The 25,292-nt window shown below is 37.4% G+C and overlaps 1 protein-coding gene across 4 annotated transcripts in view; it reads left to right on the top strand.

Moving 5' to 3' along the window:
• GNPTAB (N-acetylglucosamine-1-phosphate transferase subunits alpha and beta) overlaps positions 1–25,053 on the top strand; it is a 46,493-nt gene extending 21,440 nt beyond the window's left edge. For 3 of the 4 annotated variants that reach the window (XM_063320564.1, XM_063320584.1, XM_063320589.1), the window contains 14 exons: positions 1,137–1,298; positions 3,084–3,263; positions 5,000–5,170; positions 6,828–6,951; positions 7,701–7,904; positions 9,037–10,145; positions 11,180–11,379; positions 11,653–11,872; positions 12,889–13,002; positions 15,185–15,270; positions 17,122–17,220; positions 21,016–21,183; positions 22,573–22,663; positions 23,858–25,053. In XM_063320564.1, coding sequence (XP_063176634.1) covers positions 1,137–1,298; positions 3,084–3,263; positions 5,000–5,170; positions 6,828–6,951; positions 7,701–7,904; positions 9,037–10,145; positions 11,180–11,379; positions 11,653–11,872; positions 12,889–13,002; positions 15,185–15,270; positions 17,122–17,220; positions 21,016–21,183; positions 22,573–22,663; positions 23,858–23,935 — 3,006 coding nt within the window. In that variant the 3' untranslated portion in view covers positions 23,936–25,053. Of the gene's footprint in view, positions 1–1,136; positions 1,299–3,083; positions 3,264–4,999; positions 5,171–6,827; positions 6,952–7,700; positions 7,905–9,036; positions 10,146–11,179; positions 11,380–11,652; positions 11,873–12,888; positions 13,003–15,184; positions 15,271–17,121; positions 17,221–21,015; positions 21,184–22,572; positions 22,664–23,268; positions 23,327–23,857 lie in introns of all 4 variants that reach the window. The other variant, XM_063320575.1, reaches the window with a different exon arrangement.
• Positions 25,054–25,292: the final 239 nt, after the last annotated feature.

The raw sequence follows: 25,292 nt of genomic DNA, 5'->3' as shown, positions 1-25,292 counted from the left end.
AGCAGAAAGGGTCAGATATAACAAAAATAAAGAAAAAAAATCACTTAAGGGTTTTATGAAATAAACTGTGGTGGTTTTGCTGTTTTTGAACATGACAGTATTCAAATTTTGTTAACTTACAAATTGCTTTTACAGATCTTATGCAACTGAAAATCTGATAGACGTGCTTATTTGTCTTATGTTGTGTGAAGGAACAAAAATTAAGCATAGCATGTAGTAAATATTGTTAATGATTAACTGCATGTATTCTCAGTCTGACTGTTGAATGTATGAACTTGGAGAATCCAAGTGCGGTTCTGCTTTTAGCTTGTTTGTGTTTGCTCACGCTACTTCATATGTAAACACATTTTACATAACCCATTTTATTGGGTTATGCTATATTTCTAGGGAAATGTTTTGATGCCCTACAATTTGTAAACTATACTAGCTGTTAGAGAGGGCATGTAGTGCAAGCCTCATCTTATCCTGTGCATTATGAAATCTGATATACAGACTTACTAGTGGTAAGAGATAAAAACAGCAAACAGATCAAACAGTCCCCAACTAAGAAATGACCTTAACAGCATATTGGCAACCATCATTAAGGACTTGGAGACCCACATGGATTAGTTCTGGAGCCCTTTGTATCTCAGATTTCTGAGCTGTAGGTTGATCTGTAAACCATTCTGAAAATTTCACGCTTCTGACAGCAATGATGAATTGGTGGCCTTAATTTTCTTAGAAAAGCATTGCTTGATTAAGATGGAAAAAAACCTATGATTGTTTGAGTCATATAATGAAGTTGTAATAAAATACGAATTTTGTTACTGGGGGGCGAGGGAATGGATGGGGACTTACTCCAGAAATATTTATAACATGGACAGCCTCACTGTTGCTGGATCATTGTGTAAGGAGAAATTTTCTTTGGAAAGTGAAAATTAAGCATCTAGAAATGTTCTGTATCTTTAAATGCTTTTCATTTCCCATTTTACTACCCCTTTTTGTGTTCTTACAAAACTGTAGTTCTTTAAAAACAGTGTTTACTAGTCGTTCTTGCTAGCAACTCTAGTAAGAAAAATACAACAAAAAGGTGGAATTGGCAAAGGAAGAGAGCTGCTGTGGGTGCATGCCAGAAATTATTTTCTCTGCTTGTATAGTTGCAGCTCTATTCAGAAGCCAGCGTGGCTCTCTTGCAACTGAATAACCCTAAGGGTTTCCAAGAACTGAGCAAGCAAGCAAAGAAGAACATGACTATAGATGGAAAAGAACTGACGCTTAATCCTGCGTATTTACTATGGGACCTCAGCTCTGTCAGTCAGGTAGGTAAATTCTGTTCCAGCGTGTAAAGGTTGTAGTATTTAAAAACTGCAAGCAGAGGCTAACTAGTCAATGACAAGGAACACGGGATTTCTTCCAGCAGCTTGGAGGTGTTAAGAATGCAGTATTTACTATGTTGTAAGAAAACATCTCAAGAGCATTGTCAAATTCTGAAATTAAGGAGGACAAGGATCGGAGTGACATTTAATTGAAATTTTCCTGTTCCCTGCTAAGTGAAAAATTTTACCCTCTGCACATGTTCTGGTAAAGTTGTGTGCAGTCACGTCCTGAAAGGCTTAACTGATGCTGACTGGCAGATAAGCAGGCTTCTTGTGTGTGGGAAGACAGAGGGCTTTATTAACAAACATGATTATCTTCTTTCCGATGTTTCTTAGATGTTTTTTTGCTTTGCGGCATCATATGTGCTGAGAAAATGCTAATTACTTCTCTTCCAAAAAATTCTGAAGATCTGAAATACAGATATCTGTAAAGAAAGGAGGTTTACTTTGAATGCTTTTGATAGAAGCAAGGATGTTTGGTTTAGTAAAAGTTAATAAAATAACAAGATGTCTGTTTCAAGATAAGATCTTCTAAAATCTTGGGTTTGTTTTTTTTCTCCTGCTAGAATTTAATTTTACAGTAAATATCAAGTGGCATGGGTAAAGTACACGTGCCCTTTCCAGTAAAGCTTGCGGTCGGTATCCTGTTCCTGGATTGCAGTCTGTTCCTGGCTTTTGGGGAACTTTTCCTTGTTAATAAAAACCCTGAACTCAAACTTTATACTTCAGCATGTTGAAATTACATGTTATTTTGTAAATGGGTACTTAGCCGATGGATGCTGGTGTTGCTGAAATGTTTTCAGTTGTTACATTTTTGAGAATGTGTAAGCTGCGTTACTGTACTTACTAGAAAAGAAGGAAACTTATTTCTAGTGTGTAGAATCTGCAGTGAAAATGTTAAATGTTCAAATTTTTCTGGAGTTTCCTGTTTCAGTCAGTCATACTTCTCTTAGAAATGTTCCTTTTAGGGCACCCTTAATTGTTGTTTTTAGATGAGGTCATTAAGTTCTAATAAATGGGAGAAGAAACATATGTTACAGTGTCATGTAACCTAATTTTGTTACTTACCTGAAGAGCTTCTAATTAAAATGTTGTCATTTTAACAAAAACATGGAAACATTTAGCTATCTAATAGTGAATATTAGGTTCAGCTTTGTTAATTTTCTCCTGCCTAAGTTCTTCAAAATATAAGAGCAGGGGATAATTGAAGAGCTGCCACATCATGATGCTTCCAGTGTATCTATATTAGGTGACATTTATATACGGCTTATGATGCAATGTACTTGGAAGGCCCCAGCCTCTTAAAACTGGATATCTGAAAGGTGATGTTACAGATTTGAAATGCAACTTGGCTTTTGATCAAGATCAGGAAATAATTGAGACTAACAATCCAGGAAAACAGGAGGGTGTATTTTTTCTGGGGTTGTTTCTTCAAGAGCCGGGATCACACAAGGCACTGTCATCTTGAAATGTCGTCAGCCGACATCCTAATGATACCAGGTGGTCAGCCATTGATGTCAGAAGATTCTATTGTTCACCTTGATAGTTCAGAAGAGTATGATCCTTTAGAAGAATAATGGTGCTTGATCAATATACTTTTTATTTTTGAATGTCTAAGTTCTCAAATGCTTACGCATCCATATGCTAAAGCACACTGTTGTTACCTAGCTGGATCAGAACATTAATGTTCTATTTAAAATCTAAGAAAGGACTTTTTTCTTTTTATAGTCTAAGCAGGATGAAGATATTTCTGCCAGCCGTTTTGAAGATAATGAAGAACTGAGATACTCATTACGATCAATAGAGAGGCATGCCCCTTGGGTACGACATATTTTCATCGTCACTAATGGGCAGATTCCTTCCTGGCTTAACCTGGATAATCCTCGGATTACCATAGTGACACATCAGGTAAAATCCAAACAAAAACCACCACCAAACCCCCAAAACAAACAAAAATACCAGCATGAAAGTGCTACTAGTAAAGATTCTGTCTTTGTTTTGAAATATAGCTATCCCCTTTCAGCTAAAGGCTGCATTTATTTGGAAGGCAGAAGTGACCAACTCTTCCCCATCTCATCCATGGTTTTATTAAACCCCAGTATGTCTTTGTGTTTTGCCTAAGCAGATCATGGAATGTGTTGGGTTGGAAGGGTCCTTTAAAGGTCACCTAGTCCAACCCCCCTGCAGTAAGCAGGGACATCTTTAACTAGATCAGGTTGCTCAGAGCCTTATCAAGCCTGGCCTTGAATGTCTCCAGGGATGGGGCCTCTACCACCTCTCTGGGCAACCTGTTCCAGTGTCTCACCACCCTCATTGTAAAGAACTTCTTCCTCATGTCTAATCTAAACCTACCCTGCTCTAGTTTAAAGCCATTGCCCCTTGTCCTATCGCTACATGCCCTTGCAAACAGCCCCTCCCCAGCTTTCCTGTAGGCCCCCTTCAGCTACTGGAAGGCCGCTATAAGGTCTCCCTGGAGCCTTCTCTTCTCCAGGGTGAACAACCCCAACTCTCTCAGCCTGTCTTCATAGGAGAGGTGCTCCAGCCCTCTGATCATCTTTGTGGCCCCCCTCTGGACCCGCTCCAATGGGTCCATGTCCTTCTTGTGCTGAAGGCTCCAGAGCTGGACACAGTACTCCAGGTGGGGTCTCACAAGAGTGGAGGAGAGGGGTAGAATCACCTCTCTCGATCTGCTGGCCACGGTTCTTTTGATGCAACCCAGGATGCAATTGGCCTTCTGGGCTGCAAGTGCACATTGTTGGCTCATGTCCAGCTTTTCATCGACCAGTTATTCAGATAACTGAACGTATATCAACCCTTCATTTAGTCCCCCTCTCCAAATACTGAGGCTTCAGGTAACGTCTGCCCATGTCTAATTTCTTTATAAAGTCTATTTATAAAAAAACCTGGGGAGAATAAAATGTGATCTGAATCCATAAACAGTCTCTCAAGACCAGTAATAACCTAATAAGCTTGTGTTGAGACAGGATGGATTACAATTACTGGAACTAAGATGATAGCTAGAAAAAGGAGCTATGCATTCTAAAAAATTTATTTTAAAAGAGAAAGGGAATCCTTCAAGCTTCCTGAATAAGTGAAACAAAAATACTCCAGTAGCTTCTTATTACGAATTCGGGAGTAATTTTGGAATCTAGACATGCCATAGGAGCCCTGAGCAACCTAAGTGGTAACAAGATACCAATTCAACTTCTGTTGCTGTCTGCTTCTGAAGTTACTTGAAAGGGATGGAAGAATCCTGACTTTTTGAATGCTGGAACAGGTTCAACTTGCTTGAAATTTTGTGCAGCCTGTACTGCATGAGAAGTGTAAATATGTGTACACTGGGCCTGATCCATTACCCATTGAAAGAGGAGTTTATGTCTTTTCATTGAACCAGGTACAGTTTCTTAGTTAAAAGCAGCAGGCTTGAAATGGTTTTGAGTGGGGAAAATGAGATGGCAAAGGTGGAGGGTTTTTTTTGGCTAAAATATTTTCACTTTTTTTGTCTTTCATACCTCTTCCTGTTCCTGACATTATTTGTTTTTTAATAGTAGATAAGTATCAAATATATCTGATGTGCCTGACCTTTTATGGTTTGGGGTTTTTTTATTTATTTCTGAACCTGTTTTGGGGGCTTTTTGTTTTAGGAAATATTTCAGAATGTGAGTCACTTGCCTACCTTCAGTTCACCAGCTATTGAAAGTCACATTCATCGTATCAGTGGCCTCTCTCAGAAGTTTATCTATCTCAATGATGATGTTATGTTTGGGAAGGATGTTTGGCCTGATGATTTTTACAGTCACTCTAAAGGTCAAAAGGTAAGCCATTGTGAAAGTAAAACTTTTCTACGCTAATATAATAAAAATTTAAGAAAGGGAAAGCAAATATAAGAAGATTTGCTTTCACTCCCCCTCTTACCTCTAAAGGTTCAATATTCTTAACTAGACAATTGTTAGCAAAGGTGCAGGGTGTGGAGGGCTCTGTCTTTTTTTTCACGTGTGCCGTGTTGATGTTTGGGTTGCACTCACAGGTTTCTGGCAGTGTAATGGGTCTTCTGTCAGGCTTCATGCTGTAGTTTATTATCAGTGTCGCTCTCTAATTCTCCCACTTTCTGTTGAAGCACTGGTAAGACTAATGTGATGTTTGGCTGCTGTCGGTCTTCCCTCCCTTTTAAATTCTTTCTGTTTTGTGGAAAACGTTCAAAACAAACCAGAATCAGTTCTTCCATGGGAACACTGAGACCACATGACATTGAAACCGGTCTAATATTTAAATTTTACCATTTATTACCTCCGTTCTGGACACCCATAATATCTTTGCCCAATCTATATATAATCATATATTTAATTATTTACTAAAAGATATATTGTTGGATGTTCATGAACATGAAATAATTTAATCTTTCAACAGACTTCTTATCAACAACTGGGGTTAAGCAAGGAAAGCAGGCTGAGGAAACATTAGCAATAGTTGTGCATAAAGACTCTGGCTGCCAGCAGAGTTTTCATCCATGAGCTTCATCTACAAGAGTGGAGGAAAAAATTAAGATTTATATTTAGTATTTATATTAAAGCAGTAAGTACACAAGACATTAGAGACCACTGAATTAAACACTTCATGCAGGCAGATGTGCACACTTGTGTACACACGCGCAGAAGGATTGTACAAAATCAGTTTAAGCTACCCTAAAATTACTGTTGCAGTACTTGAGGATGTTAGGAGGCTTTTAGTTGTTCTAAATCTTTAAGGATGTAGGCATATAATTGCAAAATCATATTGTTAGTGCATTTCTATTGTTCTTCAGTTATTCTTCTCAGTTATGATGATAAAGTCAGTTTAAGTGCAATGTTATTTGTGATAACCTTATCAGTAAGTGTTTCAGCAGGAAATGTGCTGCTAAAATCTTGAAGCAGTAAGGCGTAAAGGAAAATGTGTGTGGTTTTTAATGCCTCCCCAGTTGAAAATACACACACCCACACACTTTTTTTTATCTTGGCAATTCTTAGATTTATTTAAGTCATAGTGGATCAGATGCTTCAGGGATTATGTTCGACACGTGCTGCTTATCTCATGACTGGTTAGTAATGAAGAAGCATTTTGAGTCAGGAGACCAAGTGACCTGCAGCTATTTCTGAGTTTAAGCTCCTCCTTCTTATCTGATAAAAGATAAAATATTAATTTTCATTGGAATATGGTTTGCAGAAGTGGATTTGGGAAGTCGTGCTTTATATTTCTGGCCATTGGTGCCTTGCTGTATCGCCTTGGGTATTCTTCAGTTCTTCCTTCTGTTTGAAAGGGGTAACATTAACTTCACTGGTGGTAGGGTTTAAATGCTGTTTGTAAAGCTTTGTGAATACTTAAGGACTTAAGGCACTCTCCATGGGGAGGCATTATTTTAAGTCTCTGTATTGCAAGAAACAACCTCAGCTGAATTCTATTTGCCAGTCCCTGTCTCAGACTGTAACGTTGTTCCAGGTTTACTTGACTTGGCCTGTGCCAAACTGTGCTGAGGGATGTCCTGGCTCATGGATTAAAGATGGTTACTGTGACAAGGCCTGTAATAACTCAGCATGTGATTGGGATGGAGGCGATTGCATTGGTAAGACAGCAATGTTACATTTGGAAGAAGTGAACTGTTTGTTTTTTCTTATAATACTGTAATTTGTCATTCCGCTGTAACTACAAAATTTGCCTAATAAAAGAAAAGTTGACTTACAGATGAAAACCTTATTTCCTGCAAACTACAAATTTCTATGGAAAGTGACAGCATATAGTAGAACATAGGAAATTCTTTCTTTGGGTACCAAATTTGACTAGCTGAAAGGAAGGGGGTAGAAATTCAAATTATTACTATATATCATTGCATGATATATAGAAATATTATATATTATTTGGACTCAGAATCCAACTAATAACAGGACTGTGAAGCTGCATTATTATTTCTTAGATCGAACTTTCAGGACTACAGGGTAGGAAAATTAAGTGGTACTTCTAGATTGAAGAAGCGATACCACTCTAGGGCTGTCTAAAATCGAGAGTGCAAGCATGAGAATAAGTAAACCAGTTTTCTGCCTGCCTTTTTGAAGTTAAGACAAAATATGTTGGAGTTTTTGTTGCAACTTTAAGTTGGTTCCTAAGCTTCTGCAGTGCAATTGGGCATGCTATGGATCTTACACTAATTCATAGAAGTCTAGTTAGCATTTGCCCCTTTTTAATTTCACTGGTCATAAATAAGGTTGTTGACTCTTCGGTCTAGCTTTAACACTGTGGCTTAAAATGTGCCTTTCCTCACAAATAAGGATTTCAAATGACTGGGGTTTTTTTTGTTTTTCTTTTCTCTCCTTGTAGGTAACAGTGGGGGTAGTCGCTATGTTGCTGGTGGAGGTGCAGTTGGAGGCATTGGGAATGGACCACCATGGCAGTTTGGGGCAGGAATAAGTGGTGTTTCGTACTGTAACCAAGGCTGTGCCAATTCATGGCTAGCAGACAAATTCTGTGATCAGGCCTGCAATGTCCTCTCCTGTGGATTTGATGCTGGTGACTGTGGCCAGGGTACGTAAAATATGTATCTGATAAACTTCCTGTAGGGATTCTTTTGAATTGCCCGACTTTTTTGGTTCATTGTTACTCTCAGATTAGGCTAAGATGCCCTATACAGTTGTGGAAAAGAGCTGCTAGCAGCTGAAGAAAGAAGTCAGATGCTTCTTGTATTCATTAATTCAAACCTGAACCAATATTATATGCTGCTTTATTTAATAAAACTGTTATTGACCAAGCATGGGTGGGGTGCTCAATACATTACAGAGGCAGCAAACGTCAAACTCCTTGTGCCAAGAGGCTTACAGTTTAAATGGAGAAATTACATTTCAGCTATGCAAACAGTCTTTACGCAAATAAGGACAGCTGACTTGATACCCATAATGGTTAAGAAATTTAAAGAACCTCTCTGATGCTGACAACATGAGTTCAAGCCTGGCTCTGGGCTCTTGTCAAAGGCTACTTTCAGTCACCTGTGAAGTTGTCTGAAGTTTATTTTGATATGAAAGACTAGCAGGAGTGAATGAAGTGATTGAGAGTGCTGTCTAGGATAGCCAGGGGAACAGAAATGGAAGAATGTGACCTGTTTGGAAGAGTAGAGGTTCCCCTGCATCTCAGCTCACACAAATGCATTACTGGCAATTCTGTTGCTGGCAGTGGGGTTTTGCTCGTGTGAGAGTTGACAGATAATCTGTCTTCTGCTGTGGGAGGAAGTTTGATTGAGCCTATCTGATTTTTGAAGTCTGAAGTCAAGATGCAATGTAGTAGTGAAATCCAACTGTTGTAATGTAAATCTACTAAAATGTGGCAAAAATGGGCATGTTACTTATGACTGATACATAATTTTAAGTTATGTGTGATAACGAGCTGCTTAAGCTCTTCAGGTAGAGACTGAAAGAGTGATAAATGATACTGGCTTTTAGAATTACCACTGGAACGTCTGGTAGCTTTATATATCTGAATATATAGTCATTCATTATTAAAGATAGGTGAGCAGGAAACTGGAAGCTACAGTAAGTGTTCTTTCACAGAACTGTCTCCCTGCTAATATAGTGAATCGAGGTGGGCATGTTACAATTAAAGACTGAAAGATAAGTGTCACGCTGCAAATTGACAGAAATTTGTTTTGTTTCTTCATGTTTTCCAGACCACTTTGAAGAGATGTATAAAGTGACACTTCAGCTTAATCAGACCTACTATGTTATTCCCAAAGGTGAATGTCTGCCCTACTTCAGCTTCAGCGAAATAGCCAAGAAAGGAATTGAGGGTTCATATAGTGATAATCCAATTATCCGACATGCTTCAGTTGCTAATAAATGGAAGACTATCCACCTCATAATGCATAGTGGCATGAATGCAACTGTGATCTATTTTAACCTTACGTTCCTAAACAAGAATGATGAAGAGTTTAAAATGCAGGTAGCTATCGAAGTTGATACTAGAGAGGAACCAAAACTGAACACAACTTCCACGCAAAAATCCAACTCTGATTTTAAAACTATAACATCTGTACCAGAAGCTGAAATGATATTTGAGGATATTCCTGAAGAAAAACGCTTTCCAAGAGTCAGCAGACGACGAAATGGCACCAAAGAGAGCCTACATGAAGAGGTGATAATACCATCAGTAAACGTGTCTCTCCTTCCTGAAGATGTTCAGCTAGCACTGCAGAACCTGGACTTAAAACTACTAAATGGTGATATCACTCACAAAGGATTTAACCTATCCAAGGCTGCTCTCCTGAGACCTTTTCAGTTCTTAACTACAGTAAAGAGTATTACAGGCCTGGAAAAGAAGGGCATGCATAATCGTTCAGAAGATCAGAAGAACCATACCAGCTGGCAGAAGCCTTATAAAGATATAAGCAATGGCAAAATAAAAATTATAAAAGCTAATGAAGAAGTTCCTTCAAAGCTTACAGGAACAAAGGGTACTGGTGTGACAATGAACACAAATAAACTTATTTATAAAGTAAAGCCTAAATCCACACTTCCCTCCCAGAGCACAGGAAATAAAAATGAAACTCGAGAAAAAGTATTGAATGCACTCATATTAAGGGAAACCCAGAAATCAAAACATACTGCGAATTTAGATAATGGAGAAGATGCACAAGTAATGGGAGGAGGAAAAGCGGATATGCAGGTGGATACAAACGTAAGGGAGGGGCTAGTGGGAAGAAAATTACAGTCTTATGCTGGAAGTTACCAAGGCTTTTTGCCATGGGAGAAAAAGAAGTATTTCCAGGACCTTCTTGATGTGAGTATTTGAACGTCATTGCTTATTGGAATGGTTACATCTTTCTGCATTTGGTGGAATCCTATAATATGATCTATAAATTTGGAATGTGTCTTGCCTTTGAGGCAAATATTGAGATTTTTTGAAAGCTCCTTTGACTTTTCACATAAAATCTTATTTGTTTATGATTTGGGTGTCTCTTAAGTAGGTGGTAAAAACTGAATAGTCATTTCTTTTCCCTTTCTACTGCTTTTTTTAAGTCAGATTCAGTTTTTATTCATTGTATGTTGGCACAGTGCTATTGTTCAGACTATGTATATATACAGCATTACAACAGAAAGCTTAAATTTTGTTTTGATTGCATTTATGCAAATATGGATCCAGTCTATTAAAAAATGTAAAAAAAAATAATGTATAATGGTAAGTACTTGGGCTCTAAAATTTAAATTGAAAGTCTGCCAACAAAATTGAGTATCCAGACCGTGTCAAGAAATCATGTAGGAAGCATCCTCTGCTTCCAACCAAAGCATTTTGGCAGAGCTTTGAACACATGTAGAATAGAAGATAGAGACTGTGCTTCACTTGGTAGCAACTGCTTTGCACTACACCAAACGGCAAAGGGGCTATGTTGTCAAAAGGCTACCTCTTTCCATTCATCTGAGATTGGATTTTGCATGAGGAATCTTTATATTCATAGTATTTCAGTTTATCAAAGGTGGATGAATAATCAGTAAAAAAAAAAGGTAATATTACAAATAAATCTGATGGCAAACAGGGCCTTTAGTGTGAGTGTGTGAGGTGTCAGAGCACAAATATCAAGGACGTTTTTTATAGACTGCTTTTCCTGAAAGCATGAAAATTTTAAGGGAAAGGCTACCATTTTTCTTTTAAAGAGAGAACTAAGGAATATGAATAAAAATATTCAAAACTTTTCTTCCTGTGTTCAAATGTGGAAAGAGTTGGCACCTGGCTGAAATGTCATTTTTCCTATGTGTTTAATGTTTTCGATCTTTTTTGGCAATGTAGCCTTGATTTATTCCTGTCCTGCTGTTTAGGAAGAAGAGTCATTACTCAAGCAAATGTCATACTTTACTGATGGTAAACATTTTGGAAGGCAGCTGAAAGATACATTTGCTGATTCCCTTCGATATGTAAATAAGCTTTTAAACAGCAAATTTGGATTTACATCTCGGAAAGTCCCTGCTCATATGCCTCACATGATTGACCGCACTGTTATGCAAGAGCTACAGGATATGTGAGTGTGTCTTTGTTTGGAATAACGTAGAACTGTAGTTAATTCTACCTTTCCGTTGATGCTCTGTTACAGCTATTTCAAATGTGTTGATGGCTACTCGTTAAAGTTATGTTTTGAAAAGGGAAACAGGGAATTTATTACAGCATGATAGTTGTGCTAAAATAAGGAGACTTTGAGGACCTTTTTAAACTTTTTGATGAGAATTTGTTTTTAGGTAAGGAATGATTTACTTTAAGAAACTGGAGTACTAAATTAGTTTACGTTCTTTTATAGGTTTCCTGAGGAGTTTGACAAGACGTCATTTCACAAAGTGCGGCACTCAGAAGATATGCAGTTTGCTTTTTCATATTTCTACTATCTTATGAGTGCAGTCCAGCCACTGAACATTTCTCAGATCTTCAATGAGGTTGATACGGACCAGTCAGGCATTTTGTCTGACCGAGAGATTCGCACGTTGGCCACGAGAATCCATGAGCTACCATTAAGTTTGCAGGTACTCTTTCCTTACCAGTAACTTTTAGAGTAACTTCAGTTTTAAAGTCCAAGACTGTTAAAATGAGTGAAATCTTTATTTATCCTTCCTTGTAGCATCTCTAACATTTGGCAATTCTTAAATTTTACCTGGAGAATACAACATTGTGTTCTACTTTATCATTGTTATATGGAGTCAACAATTAAACTGAGTTCTAGCAACATGAGAAAAATGGATCACTGGTGTCCAAGGTTGGGAAAACAGTTAGTGTGAGTTTGTCAGAAAAGATGTTCACTGGTAAAAGCCACTGTGAAGAGTGGGATCCTGCTCTGCTTACTCTTGTTCTTGCACATAATAAAAGACAGTCCTTGCTCTGAGCAACTTGTGCCCAAAGAAAGAATTGAGAAAAAGGGTAGCAAAGAAGTCATACTAGTAAATACTATGACCATATACAAGGATTCACATTTCTGTGTTTCCAGGAACCTGATAAACAAAGGGACATGGTCTTTGTAGGACTTATGCTCTTAGGGACAGTTAGTAGAGAATGAAGAGTACTACTTCTGCTTTACAGAGAGAAATCAGCACAAAGCAATAAAAGAATTTTTTTCTTCAAATAGCACATAAAATCATTGTCATAGCTGGAACGCAGCTCTGCTTCAGTGTGTTCCTGATCTGTACTTTAGTCAGAAAAACTTCTTCCTTTCCTTTCAGTTCACTTTTCTGTTTGTTTCCTTCATTTGGGATTTAATATGCCACTGCTGGTTTGGGAATTCTGTACTGTCCTGACATCATCAGTAAAGGTGTGTTTTCCGTTTTTAAATGAAAGTGACTTTAAGTCGTGCTTTATCTGGTCTCAGTACAACTATGCCCTACGCATTTGCTTTACTTTAGGCGTATGGGGAGTCCGGTAGCATGGAATTTTGTTATGTAGATAACACTAAATATGTCTGTGCACCCTGGATTTTTAGAACTATGTCAGTGAGAAAACAGGATTATCCTTTTTTTTTTTTTTTTTTTTTTTTTCCTCTTTCTGTTAGGATTTGACGGGTCTAGAACAAATGCTAATAAACTGCTCTAAATCTCTTCCTGCCAACATCACTCAGATCCATGTCATTCCACCAACTCAGGAAGCATATTATGATCCCAATCTGGTAAGAAACATTGGTCTTGAAATATGCTTGGTTTCTTTCCTGAGCATTTACTGGGCTTGAAAAGCTGGTTGGATTTCTGTAAGGAAAGTATGTACAAAAATCTCTACTTGTGTGTACAGGAGGTAAGTGTTATAAAATGACAATTTTACAAGCTACTTCCTGACTTATAAAGCCATTAATCTCCTTCAAAAACAGACAAGCTGAGCTTCAGTATGTTATTATATATGGGATTTAAAGTCATCCTTGTTAAGAAAATTCACTGTTGTGAACCTAAAATACAGTAAGCCAAATAGCTCTCTGACTATAACTTCCCAGTAAGTCCTTATCTGAATTATAACCTATGTATTTAAAAGCAAAACAAAATCCAAAAAAAACACCAAACCATCAGGTGGACGTCTTTAGAATAATTCTTCCTAATTTGAAGGCTTCAGACTAACTCCTTTTAAATTCCAAAGATGGGCTGACAGGAACCCCATGAAGTTTGGCAAGGTGAAGTGCGAAGTCCTGCACACTGGGAGGAACAACCCTTTGCACCAGTGTTATGCTGGCGGCTACCCATCAGGAAAGCAGCTTGGAAGAAAAGGACCTGGGGGTCCTGGTGGACACCAAGTTGAACATGAGCCATCAGTGTGCCCTTGTGACGAAGAGGGATAATGGGCCGCATTAGACAGTATTGTCAGCAGGTCAAGGGAAGTGACCCTTCCCTTCTACTCATCACTGGTGAGGCCACACCTGGAGTTCTGTGTCCAGTTCCAGGCTCCTCAGTACAGGGGACGCATGGCCATATTGGAAGGAGTCCAGTGCAGGGCCATGAAGGTGATCAAGGGACAGAAGCATTTCTCCTTGTGAGGAAAGGCTGAGAGAGCTGAGATTGTTTAGCCTAAAGAAGAATAGTCTCAAAGGGTAATCTCATCAATGAATATAAATATCTGAATGGAGGGCACAAATAAGATGGAGGCAGACTCTTCTCAGTGGTGCCCAGTGACAGGACCAGAAGCAGTGGGCAGAAACTGAAAACATGAGGTTCCCTCTAAACATCAGCACGCTTTTCTACTGTGAGGCTGACCAAGCGGTGGTGCAGGTTGCCCATTTATGGGCACTCTCCATCCTTGGAGATATTCAAAAGCCATCTGGACATAGTCCTGGGCAACTGGCACTAGGTGTCCCTGGATGAGCAGGGGCGTTGGACCAGATGAGCTCCCAAGGTCCCTTCCAACCTTAACCATTCTGTGATTCTGTGAAAATTGAGGTCTTAGGACTAGATGTTCTATGTTCCTTAAGGATTTAAGTTCTTAATTTCTATTTTAGTGGTTAAATTCTCATTAAAATCTGCTGGAATTATATATATTTGAAGAAAAGGAAACATGGATTTGAGAATTTGAGAGGACATTACATCCAGTATAGCCTTACTTCATTTTGCATCTTTATTACTCTCAATTCGGTTTGCAAAATTCTATGAAGTAAAAATTTTGAAGAGTAGTAATAAGGGATGGCTGCTATGAATATGTTTTAAGATGGGGTTAAAAATAAGTCTCAGTGGTTGGGAACAATGTCAAATAACTAATCTTTTTGGAGAGTTATTAAAATATTACTAATCTAAGCAGTGCTACCTAATGTACTAATGTTATCAGTCAGTTCAAATAGTGACAAAATAGTGTTTGTGTTTAGCACAGAGGCCTAATTTATTTTTACTTCTGTTGTCTGCCACAGCTAAATTTCTTGGAATGAATCTACTACCATAGAAATATTCTTCCCTGAGAATAGGGATTTTATTTCCCAGAATTGTTTCAGCATAGCTTGTGTTAGAAATAAGGCCTCATGTGTATCAGCTTTTCTGCAGAGTTTGCCTGGCCAGTGTTACTTCTCTACCAGAGGAATGTCAAAGACAGCTGTCAAATGAGCTAAAATTTCTGAATATTTTATTGGGGATGAGATCTAGAAGTTGCAGTGTTTTTGCCAAAAATAATGTGTATTTTTTATGTAATATTTGCATGCATAACAAATCGTTATGCGCCAGTTTGTTTGGTTTTCCCCTCAACAGTTGATCGAGAAACTAGGGCTTTTCATTCCAGGAAAGTGTACGCAAGCATTTCTAGCTAATATAAGTTTTCCACAAAGCACATCTTTAAAACAGACCCTGTAATTTTCAGTAACCTATAATCTAAGCAATGTTTTCTTACAGCCTCCAGTAACAAAAAACCTAGTGACTAATTGCAAACCTGTGACTGACAGAATCCGTAAGGCATACAAGGACAAAAACAAATACAGGTATGTTGTTACAGTCCTGTGAAAAGCCATGCTAGGTTTTATAAAGCAATAAGAAGTAGAAGAAATATATTCATGGTCAAAAATTCTATGTGCATGTTAACAAATCTCAGCTCAATTTATTTTAACAGTGGAACTGAAGAAACATACTGGTATGTACTTACCTATGTTTTATTGTGCAGAATGATGTGATTTTTTTTTTTTTCATGGTTTCTTATTTAGTAGACTAAATATTTCCATGCTACTTGGTGTCATCTTGGGCCAGACCCTAATTTGTGTAAGGCAGAGTGTCTTTAGATGGCTATATAAATTGACTATATGTAGTGAGTGAAGGCAGTTAAAGTAGCATATAAAGAAGGAAAACCTGTCCTCTACCTAGAAGTTGTAAATCCGCTTCATCCTTTCTTCTACTGAAGCTTAAAAAAAGAAAAGAGAAAGCATTTTAGCCCTAACTACCTTGTAGCTTTCCTGCAAGGAGGAGGAGTGACAGGGAGGGAGAGGGACAAGAAAAGGGTTTCCATCCCTTTTTGGAAAGGGCAGGACAAAACATGATCGTGACCGTGGGTTTGTTTTAATAATTGTATTTGCGTAGATCTGCCTGAGATCAGATTCTCTTAGATCTTTCTTCTCTGAAACCTGTCAAATCAATTCCACGCCAAGGCTGTTTGCTATGGCGTGGAGCTTATAGCGTGGTCTCCTGTCCATGGTCCCACCAGTGGTGTTGGGCAGGGGAGAGTTGTGGGGAGTCTCTGAAGCGTGCAGTTCCCCCAGGAGTGGCTAGAAAGTTAAATAAAACTGTAGAATGAAAGAAGGTTACAGATGCTGTTTAGGGCAGCTTTTGGACATTATTATACGTTAATTCATAGTACCTCAAGTTGTGCTGTAAGCTTCATAAGTAATTCTCCTCTTCCCAGGGAAGTTTATGCTAAAACTGAAAAGCTAACACAACAAATGAGTTTGAAAAATGTTGGGAGGCAAGGGTTTGCTGTGCTTAATGATATAAATAAATGATATAAATGATTATATAAATGATATAAATGATAGAATATGAAATAAATGATATAAATGCATTATAAGTCAGTTTAAGATATGAACTGCTCTTGTTCTGTTGAACTTCAGTATTGAATAACTGTAGTATTAATTTTGGGAGCTTAAATGGAGTATGTTGTCAGGTGAGGCTTGAAGGAGTAGGCAGGGTCTTTTCTTACATTGAGACAAAAAATGGAAAAAATATAAGTGTGGTACCTCTAGTAAGACTGCTGAAAGAGCATTTGACCCCCTTTTAAACTCAAGATATCCTTCAGAAATTATATATTTCTGCATTTCATATACATCTGTGTCTGCAGGTTATTGATTAGATGGGTGAGGAAGGTTTTATTTGTATTTAAGGCTGTAGTTTTATATACGCTTCTTTATTTTAAGATTTTTTTCTGGGATTAGTGATTGGATACTAAGAACATGTTTTCTCATGTCTGAAATGTAATTACAAATTACAATTGTAAATTTTGTGTGTGTAATAAATAAATAATTTTAAAAAGCATAGTAAGTATTATGTCGACTTCTAGATTATTTGTTACTCTTATGCCCAAACTTGTAGTTTACATAATTTGTATTAAAATTCAGTTCCTTGGTTTATGGGTGGCTACTAAAAAATCTACAGGAAAGTGGTTCTGTACATTAGCTGAAAAATGTAAATATACTGGTAGAAAACAAATTATAATTTCTAATGGAGGTTGGACAGTCACATTAGAAATAAATTATTAAATCAAATATTAAGTTAATATTTATGGAACCTGACTTTAGGTTCTTCTATTGATGTATAAATATTTATTTTATTTTTTTTTTAACAATAAGGTTTGAAATCATGGGAGAAGAGGAAATTGCCTTCAAAATGATCCGCACAAATGTTTCTCATGTGGTTGGTCAGCTGGATGACATACGAAAAAATCCCAGGTATCCTGTTTCTTGATTTGTATGAAGTTTTGAGGTCACTTTCATTTTCTGCTTCAACTGTTTAAACTGTGCATTGAAAGAAAAACAACTTATTGCAGTGTATTTCTATACTGTGTGTTACAGGGCAAGACCAATTTTAACGAAAAGTACTTCTGATTTTTTCTATTTAACTGGAGCTGACTGACCGCTCTCTCTGTCATGCTAGGGATGATCTCATTAATTTCTGATACATTTTTATATATCTAAAAACTTTGGAAATTTATAGATAAACTTCAGACACTTTTGAGGCTTTTATTTTTTTTTCTCTTCTAGAGGTCATACAGCAGGTAGTTTTATTTTCAAGGAAGAGCATTTTGATCTGCATTATGTAGCAATTTTAAAATAAAACTTAGGTGTGGGTTATTTTGTTATAAAATCAGCTTTGCATATCCATTATGCTTTTGTGCTCTGTTACAACATGGCAAGCGGTATTTTTATTTTTATTTTATTTTTATTTTATTTTTATTTTATTTTTATTTTATTTTTATTTTATTTTTATTTTATTTTTATTTTATTTTTATTTTATTTTTATTTTATTTTTATTTTATTTTTAATGTTTGGTGAGAAACCATACAAAGCCGGAAGGTAGTTCTCTGTTTTTCTGTTCTGCAGTGGTGAAAGGTTTAGATACTCAAATCCGAGAGTAGGGTCTGCAGTGTTGGCTCCTGAGAGTAAGCTCCTGAAATGACTGTGAGGTAAATGGGGAAAATAAATGTCTTGGAAAACATTTCACAGCAACCACCTTTCAAAGCAGAGGATGCTGTATTTGAGGGTCAAGTCTGAATCTGCTTGGCTACAGCTAAATGCTTCTGCACTGAGCCCATTGCATAAGACTAGGCTTCAACAAGACATGGTGAGATAATTTACTAGCCAGCTGCCTTAAAAGTGAGACAGTGCCTCCTCCCGTCTCCTCTCCTTCCTCCCTGTCGGTTGCTCACTCGTCTTGCATCTTGCTTCTGTCTTCAGAAAACTGGAGAGTTCTCTGCCACTTTAATGAGTTTGGCCTCAAGTAAGGGGGTCTGACAAATGTCAAAAAAACAGAGCAAAGAGGAAAGTAGGACCAGGTACCTTGGGCCAGGGCAAGTGAAACCACCTCTTGCAGGTCACAGCAAGCTACCGTGTAATCTCAGCTGCCTGTAAAGCTACACCATTATTTGCATTTGTAGATAAAGAGCAGGTTTTCACTTGCCTCTTATACTGTACTGCTTGCTAGGTCATTCATTCAGAAAGGGGACTGCTAGTCTTGAGATACTTTGCAGCTGAAGGTGGTTTGTATCTATTGCTCCTCCTTACAAGAGTGCCTTCTGGCCACAGAACTCCTGCATTCCAGTTCCCACAATGACCCAGTTCAAAAGAAAAGTGGGCAGTGCCCAGACTCATCCTGCCTCTTCCTCTTTCTTCCCCATTTCTTTGTATCCACTGGCTAGAACTTTTTCTTGAAACGTAGGCATGATTTCAGGCTTTGTGTTAGGCCCAAGGAAGGCACATAACATGAGTTTCTCACCTTCAGTTGTCAAGTTCATGCTTGCAATCACTGGCTTCATGTTTTGAAAGGTTGTTGCTGATGTCAGACTTCAACCTGACGCTATGTTGGTTGTGGTATGAGTATGCCTCATGTATTGAGGCCTTCTAGCAACTTAAAATGGAGCCACCCATTCTATGGACTGATTGCATCCTTAGGTGGGGATGTGTTTGAGTGAGGGTGTCTAGTCTGTCATCTCAGGAACCTCAGCAGGCAAGATGAGGCAGGTGAGCTGAGCTGTCTGGAATCTTTCCAAATTTTCATTTGACGGACTGGCATGCTATTATGGACTCAGCCTGAGACTCCATATATGAATACACTTTTGGGTTTTTTTTCTCTGAAGGAACAATAGCGTACTGTACTCCCAGATTGTTGGCTGGTTCGTCAACTGGAGTCAATTACTTGGGCTGTATTCCTGCAAAGTACAGTGCAGGACTGTAGTCATATCTTGTTAGCAAAGGAGAGCTGGCACGGCTGTGTAGGCATGACATTTCCTTCTCTTTGCTATGTTTTCCCTGCATATAAAACAACACAATAATTATACACAGTCTCTAAAAACAGGTATTCAAGTGCCTCTCTTAGGAGGAACTAAAAGTATTGTTCGCTTACTGATCTGCCTAAAAGGTTTGTTTTGCATCTTTAAGATAAAGTGAGTCTTAACCATCTAGGCATTAATTCTGGAATTTCCAAAGGATTGTCAGATTTCGTTTCTTTTGGATGCATTAAAACAGTCTTTCCACTTGAAATAGGTTAATACTCTCATTGCTCCCACTTACCATGCTTTAGTTTGTCTATGTGTAGGTACCTCTCAGTCTGTAAACTGCATCACTTTCAGCTGAAGCTAAACAGGGATATATACTCCAGGAGTGCAGCTACTGCATTCCCAGGGCTAAGGAGCTGCCAGTCCAAGGGACAAGGTCAGGGATAGTCCAGAGTGAACTCCCAAAATGCTTATAGTGTAGACATATGATTGCCATAACCAGCTGCTTTGTATAGTATTACTTGATAGTGTAGACATGGCCTGCTCGTCTTTGAAGAGGAGAGGCGTATTTTCCCCTGCATGTAATTGTCTAGAGCAAGGTTACCAATTATGCCAGGTTCAGCACAGACTGAGGAAAAGTGGTAATGCCCTCTGTAGGCCGATTCACGTGCTCTAGAGGTCTGCTTATTTCCAGCTTCCATGGAGGAAGTCTGAACTTTGCTCTTTGAAAGAGCACACCATACTATAGAGAATACAGCTGACCAGAACGACTTACTTACAAAGGTTAGCAATTACAAGGCATATGTCACCAGATATGATTTCTCTCTCTGGGGAAAATGTAAGGGTCTTGTATCTCACAATATAAATAAAGCACATAACCTTGCCCATATGTGGGAAAGGGAATTTTTGTTGTCAAGCTCCAGGTCAGAGTGGCCAAGGGTACATAGCAGTCTAGCACACGAGCTGCTGCTTTAGTTTCAGTAATTTCTGGTAACTTACATGGATGAGTGTTTCTTGTATGAGAAATAACTCTCTGCAAGAGGCGTTGTTGGCAACATGCTTACTTGGTCACAGTGATTTCCATATAAATTCTATCCAGGTTATTGTTTGTATTTTGATTGATTATACAAGTTTAGCTTTGGGTCTGTGATTCAAGTCACGTCCTGCTCAATTTATATCGTGTTCTTAGTAACTCAAAGCCTGGGGACCAAGCTTTGCCTTCTTTTGTACAATCTTCCATAGTTTTTATGTTGACTTTCTCTGAATACTGCAGCATACACAATAAAATATTAATCATTTAGTATTTTTACCTCCTATGGTGAAATTCACTTTGTTATTTAGGATACTTTAGTCCTGATAATTTATTTAAAACTATAAAAACCCTTACCCAAATCGTAATGCTGGCCTTCTAACCTGCTGTTTGTATCCAGTGGCGGGCTCTGGGATGATGCATACTAGAGCCCATTAGATGGCAGCATTATATAAATAGAAGAGAAAGAAATGTGGCTTGTCATTGGATTCCTAGGCAGTTTTGACTTGCTGTAAGCCTTGGTGCTCTTACAATTAAACTAAAAGTAATTTAAAATAATGCAACAAAAAGGAAACTGATTACCATTACCAAATATATCAAATTGGCCTTAAAAAGGATACTGTATCAATTTTCTTTAGAAGGATTCTGTTTGTGTTCTTGGTTTGCCAGTACCTTTGGTATATTGTTAAAGAAATAGTCTAACAATGACTTTGTGTTTTCTAGAAAATTTGTTTGCCTAAATGACAATATTGATCACAATCATAAGGATGCTCAGACAGTGAAAGCAGTGCTTAGGGATTTTTATGAATCAATGTTTCCCATACCATCTCAATTTGAACTGCCAAGAGAATACCGGAATCGTTTCCTTCACATGCATGAACTCCAAGAATGGTATGTTACACATGTTTTCTTCAAGTTATTGTAGTACGATAGCATATAATTATAGAACATACTGGTACAAGCCATTTTTTTTCCCCAGTATTGTCATGAAGGAGTTAACTGTGAAAATAACGTGAAAAGATCTGAATGGACGAAAATTTGAGGTTTGCAGGATTTGGGTTTTTTTGGTGCTCATAAAGTCAGTATGGTCCTTAACACTTCATTGATTGGCCCTAACCTACTTTAAAGAAAATATTTTGGTTTTGTTTTTTTTTTAAAAAAAGTAATTAAGGACTTCTGTCTGTCTTTAAGTGTAAAAAAAAAAAAAAAAAAACCACGTTGTTTGGAATGCCTGTTTCAGAGGGGCAATATAAACTTTTATGTTTCTAAGTGATTTTTTTTATCAGTCAGACAGCAATAAGCAGCTGGATAATCATCAGTAAAGATACACGTGTCTCTTTTACCTAATGTGTGAAATTTTTATCTGTGTTTACCTCTTGCCATTTTACAAATAATAACTTCTGAAATTGGGGTAGTTGATTAAAGAATACAAGCAAAATGTTGGTAGGTAGAGTGATAAAAATGAGAACAAGAAGACTAATATAGGAACTTTGTTGCTGATCAGCAAGTTACGAGAAAATAGCTATTAGTAAGGAAAGAAAAAATACTAGAGGAACTGTAGAAGGAATCAGAAGGATTGTAGGCAACAAGAATAGGCGTGGGCTGTTGTGCTACAAGCCTTGCTGTAGCAGTGGCAGAGGGAGTGAGGCGCAAACCCATTTCAGCAGTCAGCTGAAATTTGGACTGGAGAAATAGACATATTGTTGCCTCCCTTTTTGAGGACATTTAGCAAGCCTTTGTTAGCTTCAAAAGAACACTTTATTTTGGCTTATTTGTAGACAAAGCAGGTTTACACCAGGGTGGGTTAAAGCACGCTTGAAGTGCTGGTGGAAATCCATGTTTATCAAAATGTTTGACGGAATCATAGGATGGGCCAGGTTGGAAGGGACCTTGAAAGATCACCTGGCCCAACGTTTTGTGGGGAAAGGGAGCCTAGATGACATTTTCTAGCACCCTGTCCAGATGTGTTTTGAAGACCTCCAGTGGTGGAGACTCCACCACATCCCTGGGAAAGTTGTTCCAGTGAATGGTTGTTCTCGCTGTCAAAAAAAAAATAATCTTATATCAAGATGAAACCTCTCCCAGTCCCACTTGTACCTGTTGCCCCTTGTCCTTGGCATGTGGCTCTTCCTGAAGAGAGAGCCTCCATCTTCTTTCTAGCCACGCTTTAAGTATTATAAAATCTTCCTTTGCCTGATGTCATGGAAACTCTTTAAAATTTATATATTTGCATTTATAATATATGAAGCTGGTTTTCTGTTTCCTTCTTTCTTTGTGCAGGAGGGCATATAGAGACAAGCTCAAATTCTGGACCCACTGTGTTCTAGTAACACTGATTGTATTTACAGTCATCTCATTTTTTGCTGAACAGGTAAAATTAATATAATCTTATTAATTCTATAACATTTAATAGATTGCTGTATCTTCAGGATAACATAAAGTGGATTTCTTACATAGGTTTTGACAAGTAGCTAGGATTTTTCCTTCATAGAGGAAGTGAGAACGGTACATAACTGATGATTAGATTGCTTTAATTTTTAAATCTTCATGTTGAGATTCCTTGAAAAGAGAGTCTTAGGGGGGTGAAGGAGAGTTGTTGTTCCCTTTTCAGGTGCTTTGTGACTGTCAGGTCCCTCATAAGTGTGCTAAATTTGTATGTCCAAAATCAGTAATTGTTTTTGAAAGTCTTGGTCTATTAACATACATATAGCTGAAAGTGCAAAGTCAACAGGTAGAAAATTTAAGTAATAGCAATACTCTACTCCTGAAGAGAATCTCAGGCTATTTAGGGGCCTTATCTAAATCTCATCCCTAAGTAATTGCAAAGACTTCTATTGAATTCAAAAGGCTTTGAATCTGACTCGAAGGAAAAAACCCTCCACTTCTGCAAGCGTAAAATGGCTTTCGTGAACATGATTAATCCTGCTAAACTTAGAGGGAGTCCATGGAACAAATCATATGGGTAATTCTTTGCAGGTTGGGGCCTTAAGTAACACTTTCCGTGGTGTGATGAAGAGGGTGTAATTCTTGAAAGGTTGGCTTTTGATTATTTATTTTTTTTTCCCACCTGTAACTTTTGCATGAATCTTTCCCCTGATTTTCAGCCTTTTGTATATGTTTGAAAACTTGCGCTCCATTAGTAAGTTGGTTTTAGAAGGGGGTATTCAACTCACTAGTATAGCTAGGTATATAAATACTGTTTTAAGATGCCGGCTTTTTGTTGATCTTTTGGAAACTGAATGTAGTTTGATGTTACATTAATTTAAATACACAGATTAACTTTAAAATAATCAGAATATAGGCATACTATATTTTTTTTTTTACTTTCTGCTTGTATTCTGGTTATTAAGAAGTCCTGTGGAAACACGTACACCAAATAGATGAAGTTGAGTAAATAACTCTTCCTGTGCAGGGAGCAAAAAAAAAAAAGGACAGTATTTACTTAATTAAACATGGATGGTACAGATTTTATAGTTTCTAGGGTGAATGCCTGACCAGCTGTGCACCTCTAGCCCAGCAGAGAACTTAATATTTGTTTGGTTGTTTTTTTTTTTCCTCTCTTCAGCTAATTGCACTTAAACGAAAGATTTTTCCAAGGAGAAGGATCCAAAAGGAAGTTGGACATGAACGAATCAAAGTGTAGAAGAGCTTTATTTTGGAGATCAGTCTACCTCAACATGTGATACACATTTAAAATCTCTCATAAGTGTCTTTTATGGTTTGACATTTAACTGTGTTGATATGAAGAAAAAAAATCATGCATCTACAGTTAGAATCTCTGCAGTACTCTTCGTGATATCTAAGCTGCTGGAGCTGTGACAAAACAAAACAAAAAAATAATAATTGCAGGAAACCTGTATGTAGGCAGTTTTCAACGGATCTTACTTTACAGCTGTTAGTTCATGGCCATGTTATCCTTTTTTATAAAAAGGGCTACCTAAAGAAATGTAGCTGCATTTATTGCAGTGGATGTTGCCAACTAGATAAAATGTTGGAAGACAAAGTTGTTTGGGATCAGCTTAACAGGTCCTTGATCTTGCATTCCAAAACATTTTGCAAATTTCTGTTGTTGCTGCTTTTTTTTTTTTTTTTTTTTAGCCCATGGGAAAATTGAGAATTCTGTAACTTGTCATTTAGATTTAGTATACATTTATTGATGTTGACAGTCTTTAAAGCACAGTGACAGTTCATCCCCCCCATTTGTACTATTCAATTGGGATTTGGGAGAAATGTATGCTAATAAAAAAATACGCAGTAAAAGAACAACTAATGGTTATTTGACAGATACTTTGTCTGGTGTGTTATATTCCAAAGAATACAATGTTGTTATTTCTTGATTACAAAGAGAGGGTTGTAATCAAATGAAAATGATCAAGGTATAGTAATAAGCATTGTAAATATAAAAGCAAAAGTGCCTCTCTATATGAATGGGTAATAAACTGTTTTAATGTAGCAATGTATGGGAGCAGTGGTTCACTTCAGAAAACAATATTTGTACTGACACATGAAGCTTTGGTGTTTTTAAATTCAACAGGGTTTGGCCCTGAATTTTGCCGAGACATCAGATCAGTATGATTTTATGTGGGAAAGGATACTGAATCTTTTCAAGCAGAAATTTTTGGTGGTGTATCTTCATTTAATTGTATTGACAGTATATAAAAAAGCATTAATTTTTGTAATCAGACAATGTACAAAATGGATGTGCATATGTATTGTAAGATATTTGGTTTCCTTTGAAATTAACTAAAATGTGATAAAAATTTTGTCTGTTGTTTCTGTTTTAAAGTCAAGCAAAACTCACCCATTTTGCTAAGTTAGCCATTAGGCCTTATGAATCCCTTTGTTAAGAGTTCTTATTTTTTCCTTAAAAAAACTTCCAAAAGTAATAATTTAATATTAATTTGAAGCATGAATGGATTCTCAAAGTAGAATCAAACTTTTGAGCATTGTAAAAATGCAAGTGCTTTTAATTATTAAGGTTATATTTCATGCTAGCAATA

Source organism: Chroicocephalus ridibundus, chromosome 1, assembly GCF_963924245.1.
Source record: "Chroicocephalus ridibundus chromosome 1, bChrRid1.1, whole genome shotgun sequence".
In the NCBI taxonomy this organism is placed as follows: Eukaryota; Metazoa; Chordata; class Aves; order Charadriiformes; family Laridae; genus Chroicocephalus; species Chroicocephalus ridibundus.
The sequence above is the reverse complement of the archived record's forward strand: the minus strand, read 5'-3'. Positions and strand labels throughout refer to the sequence as shown.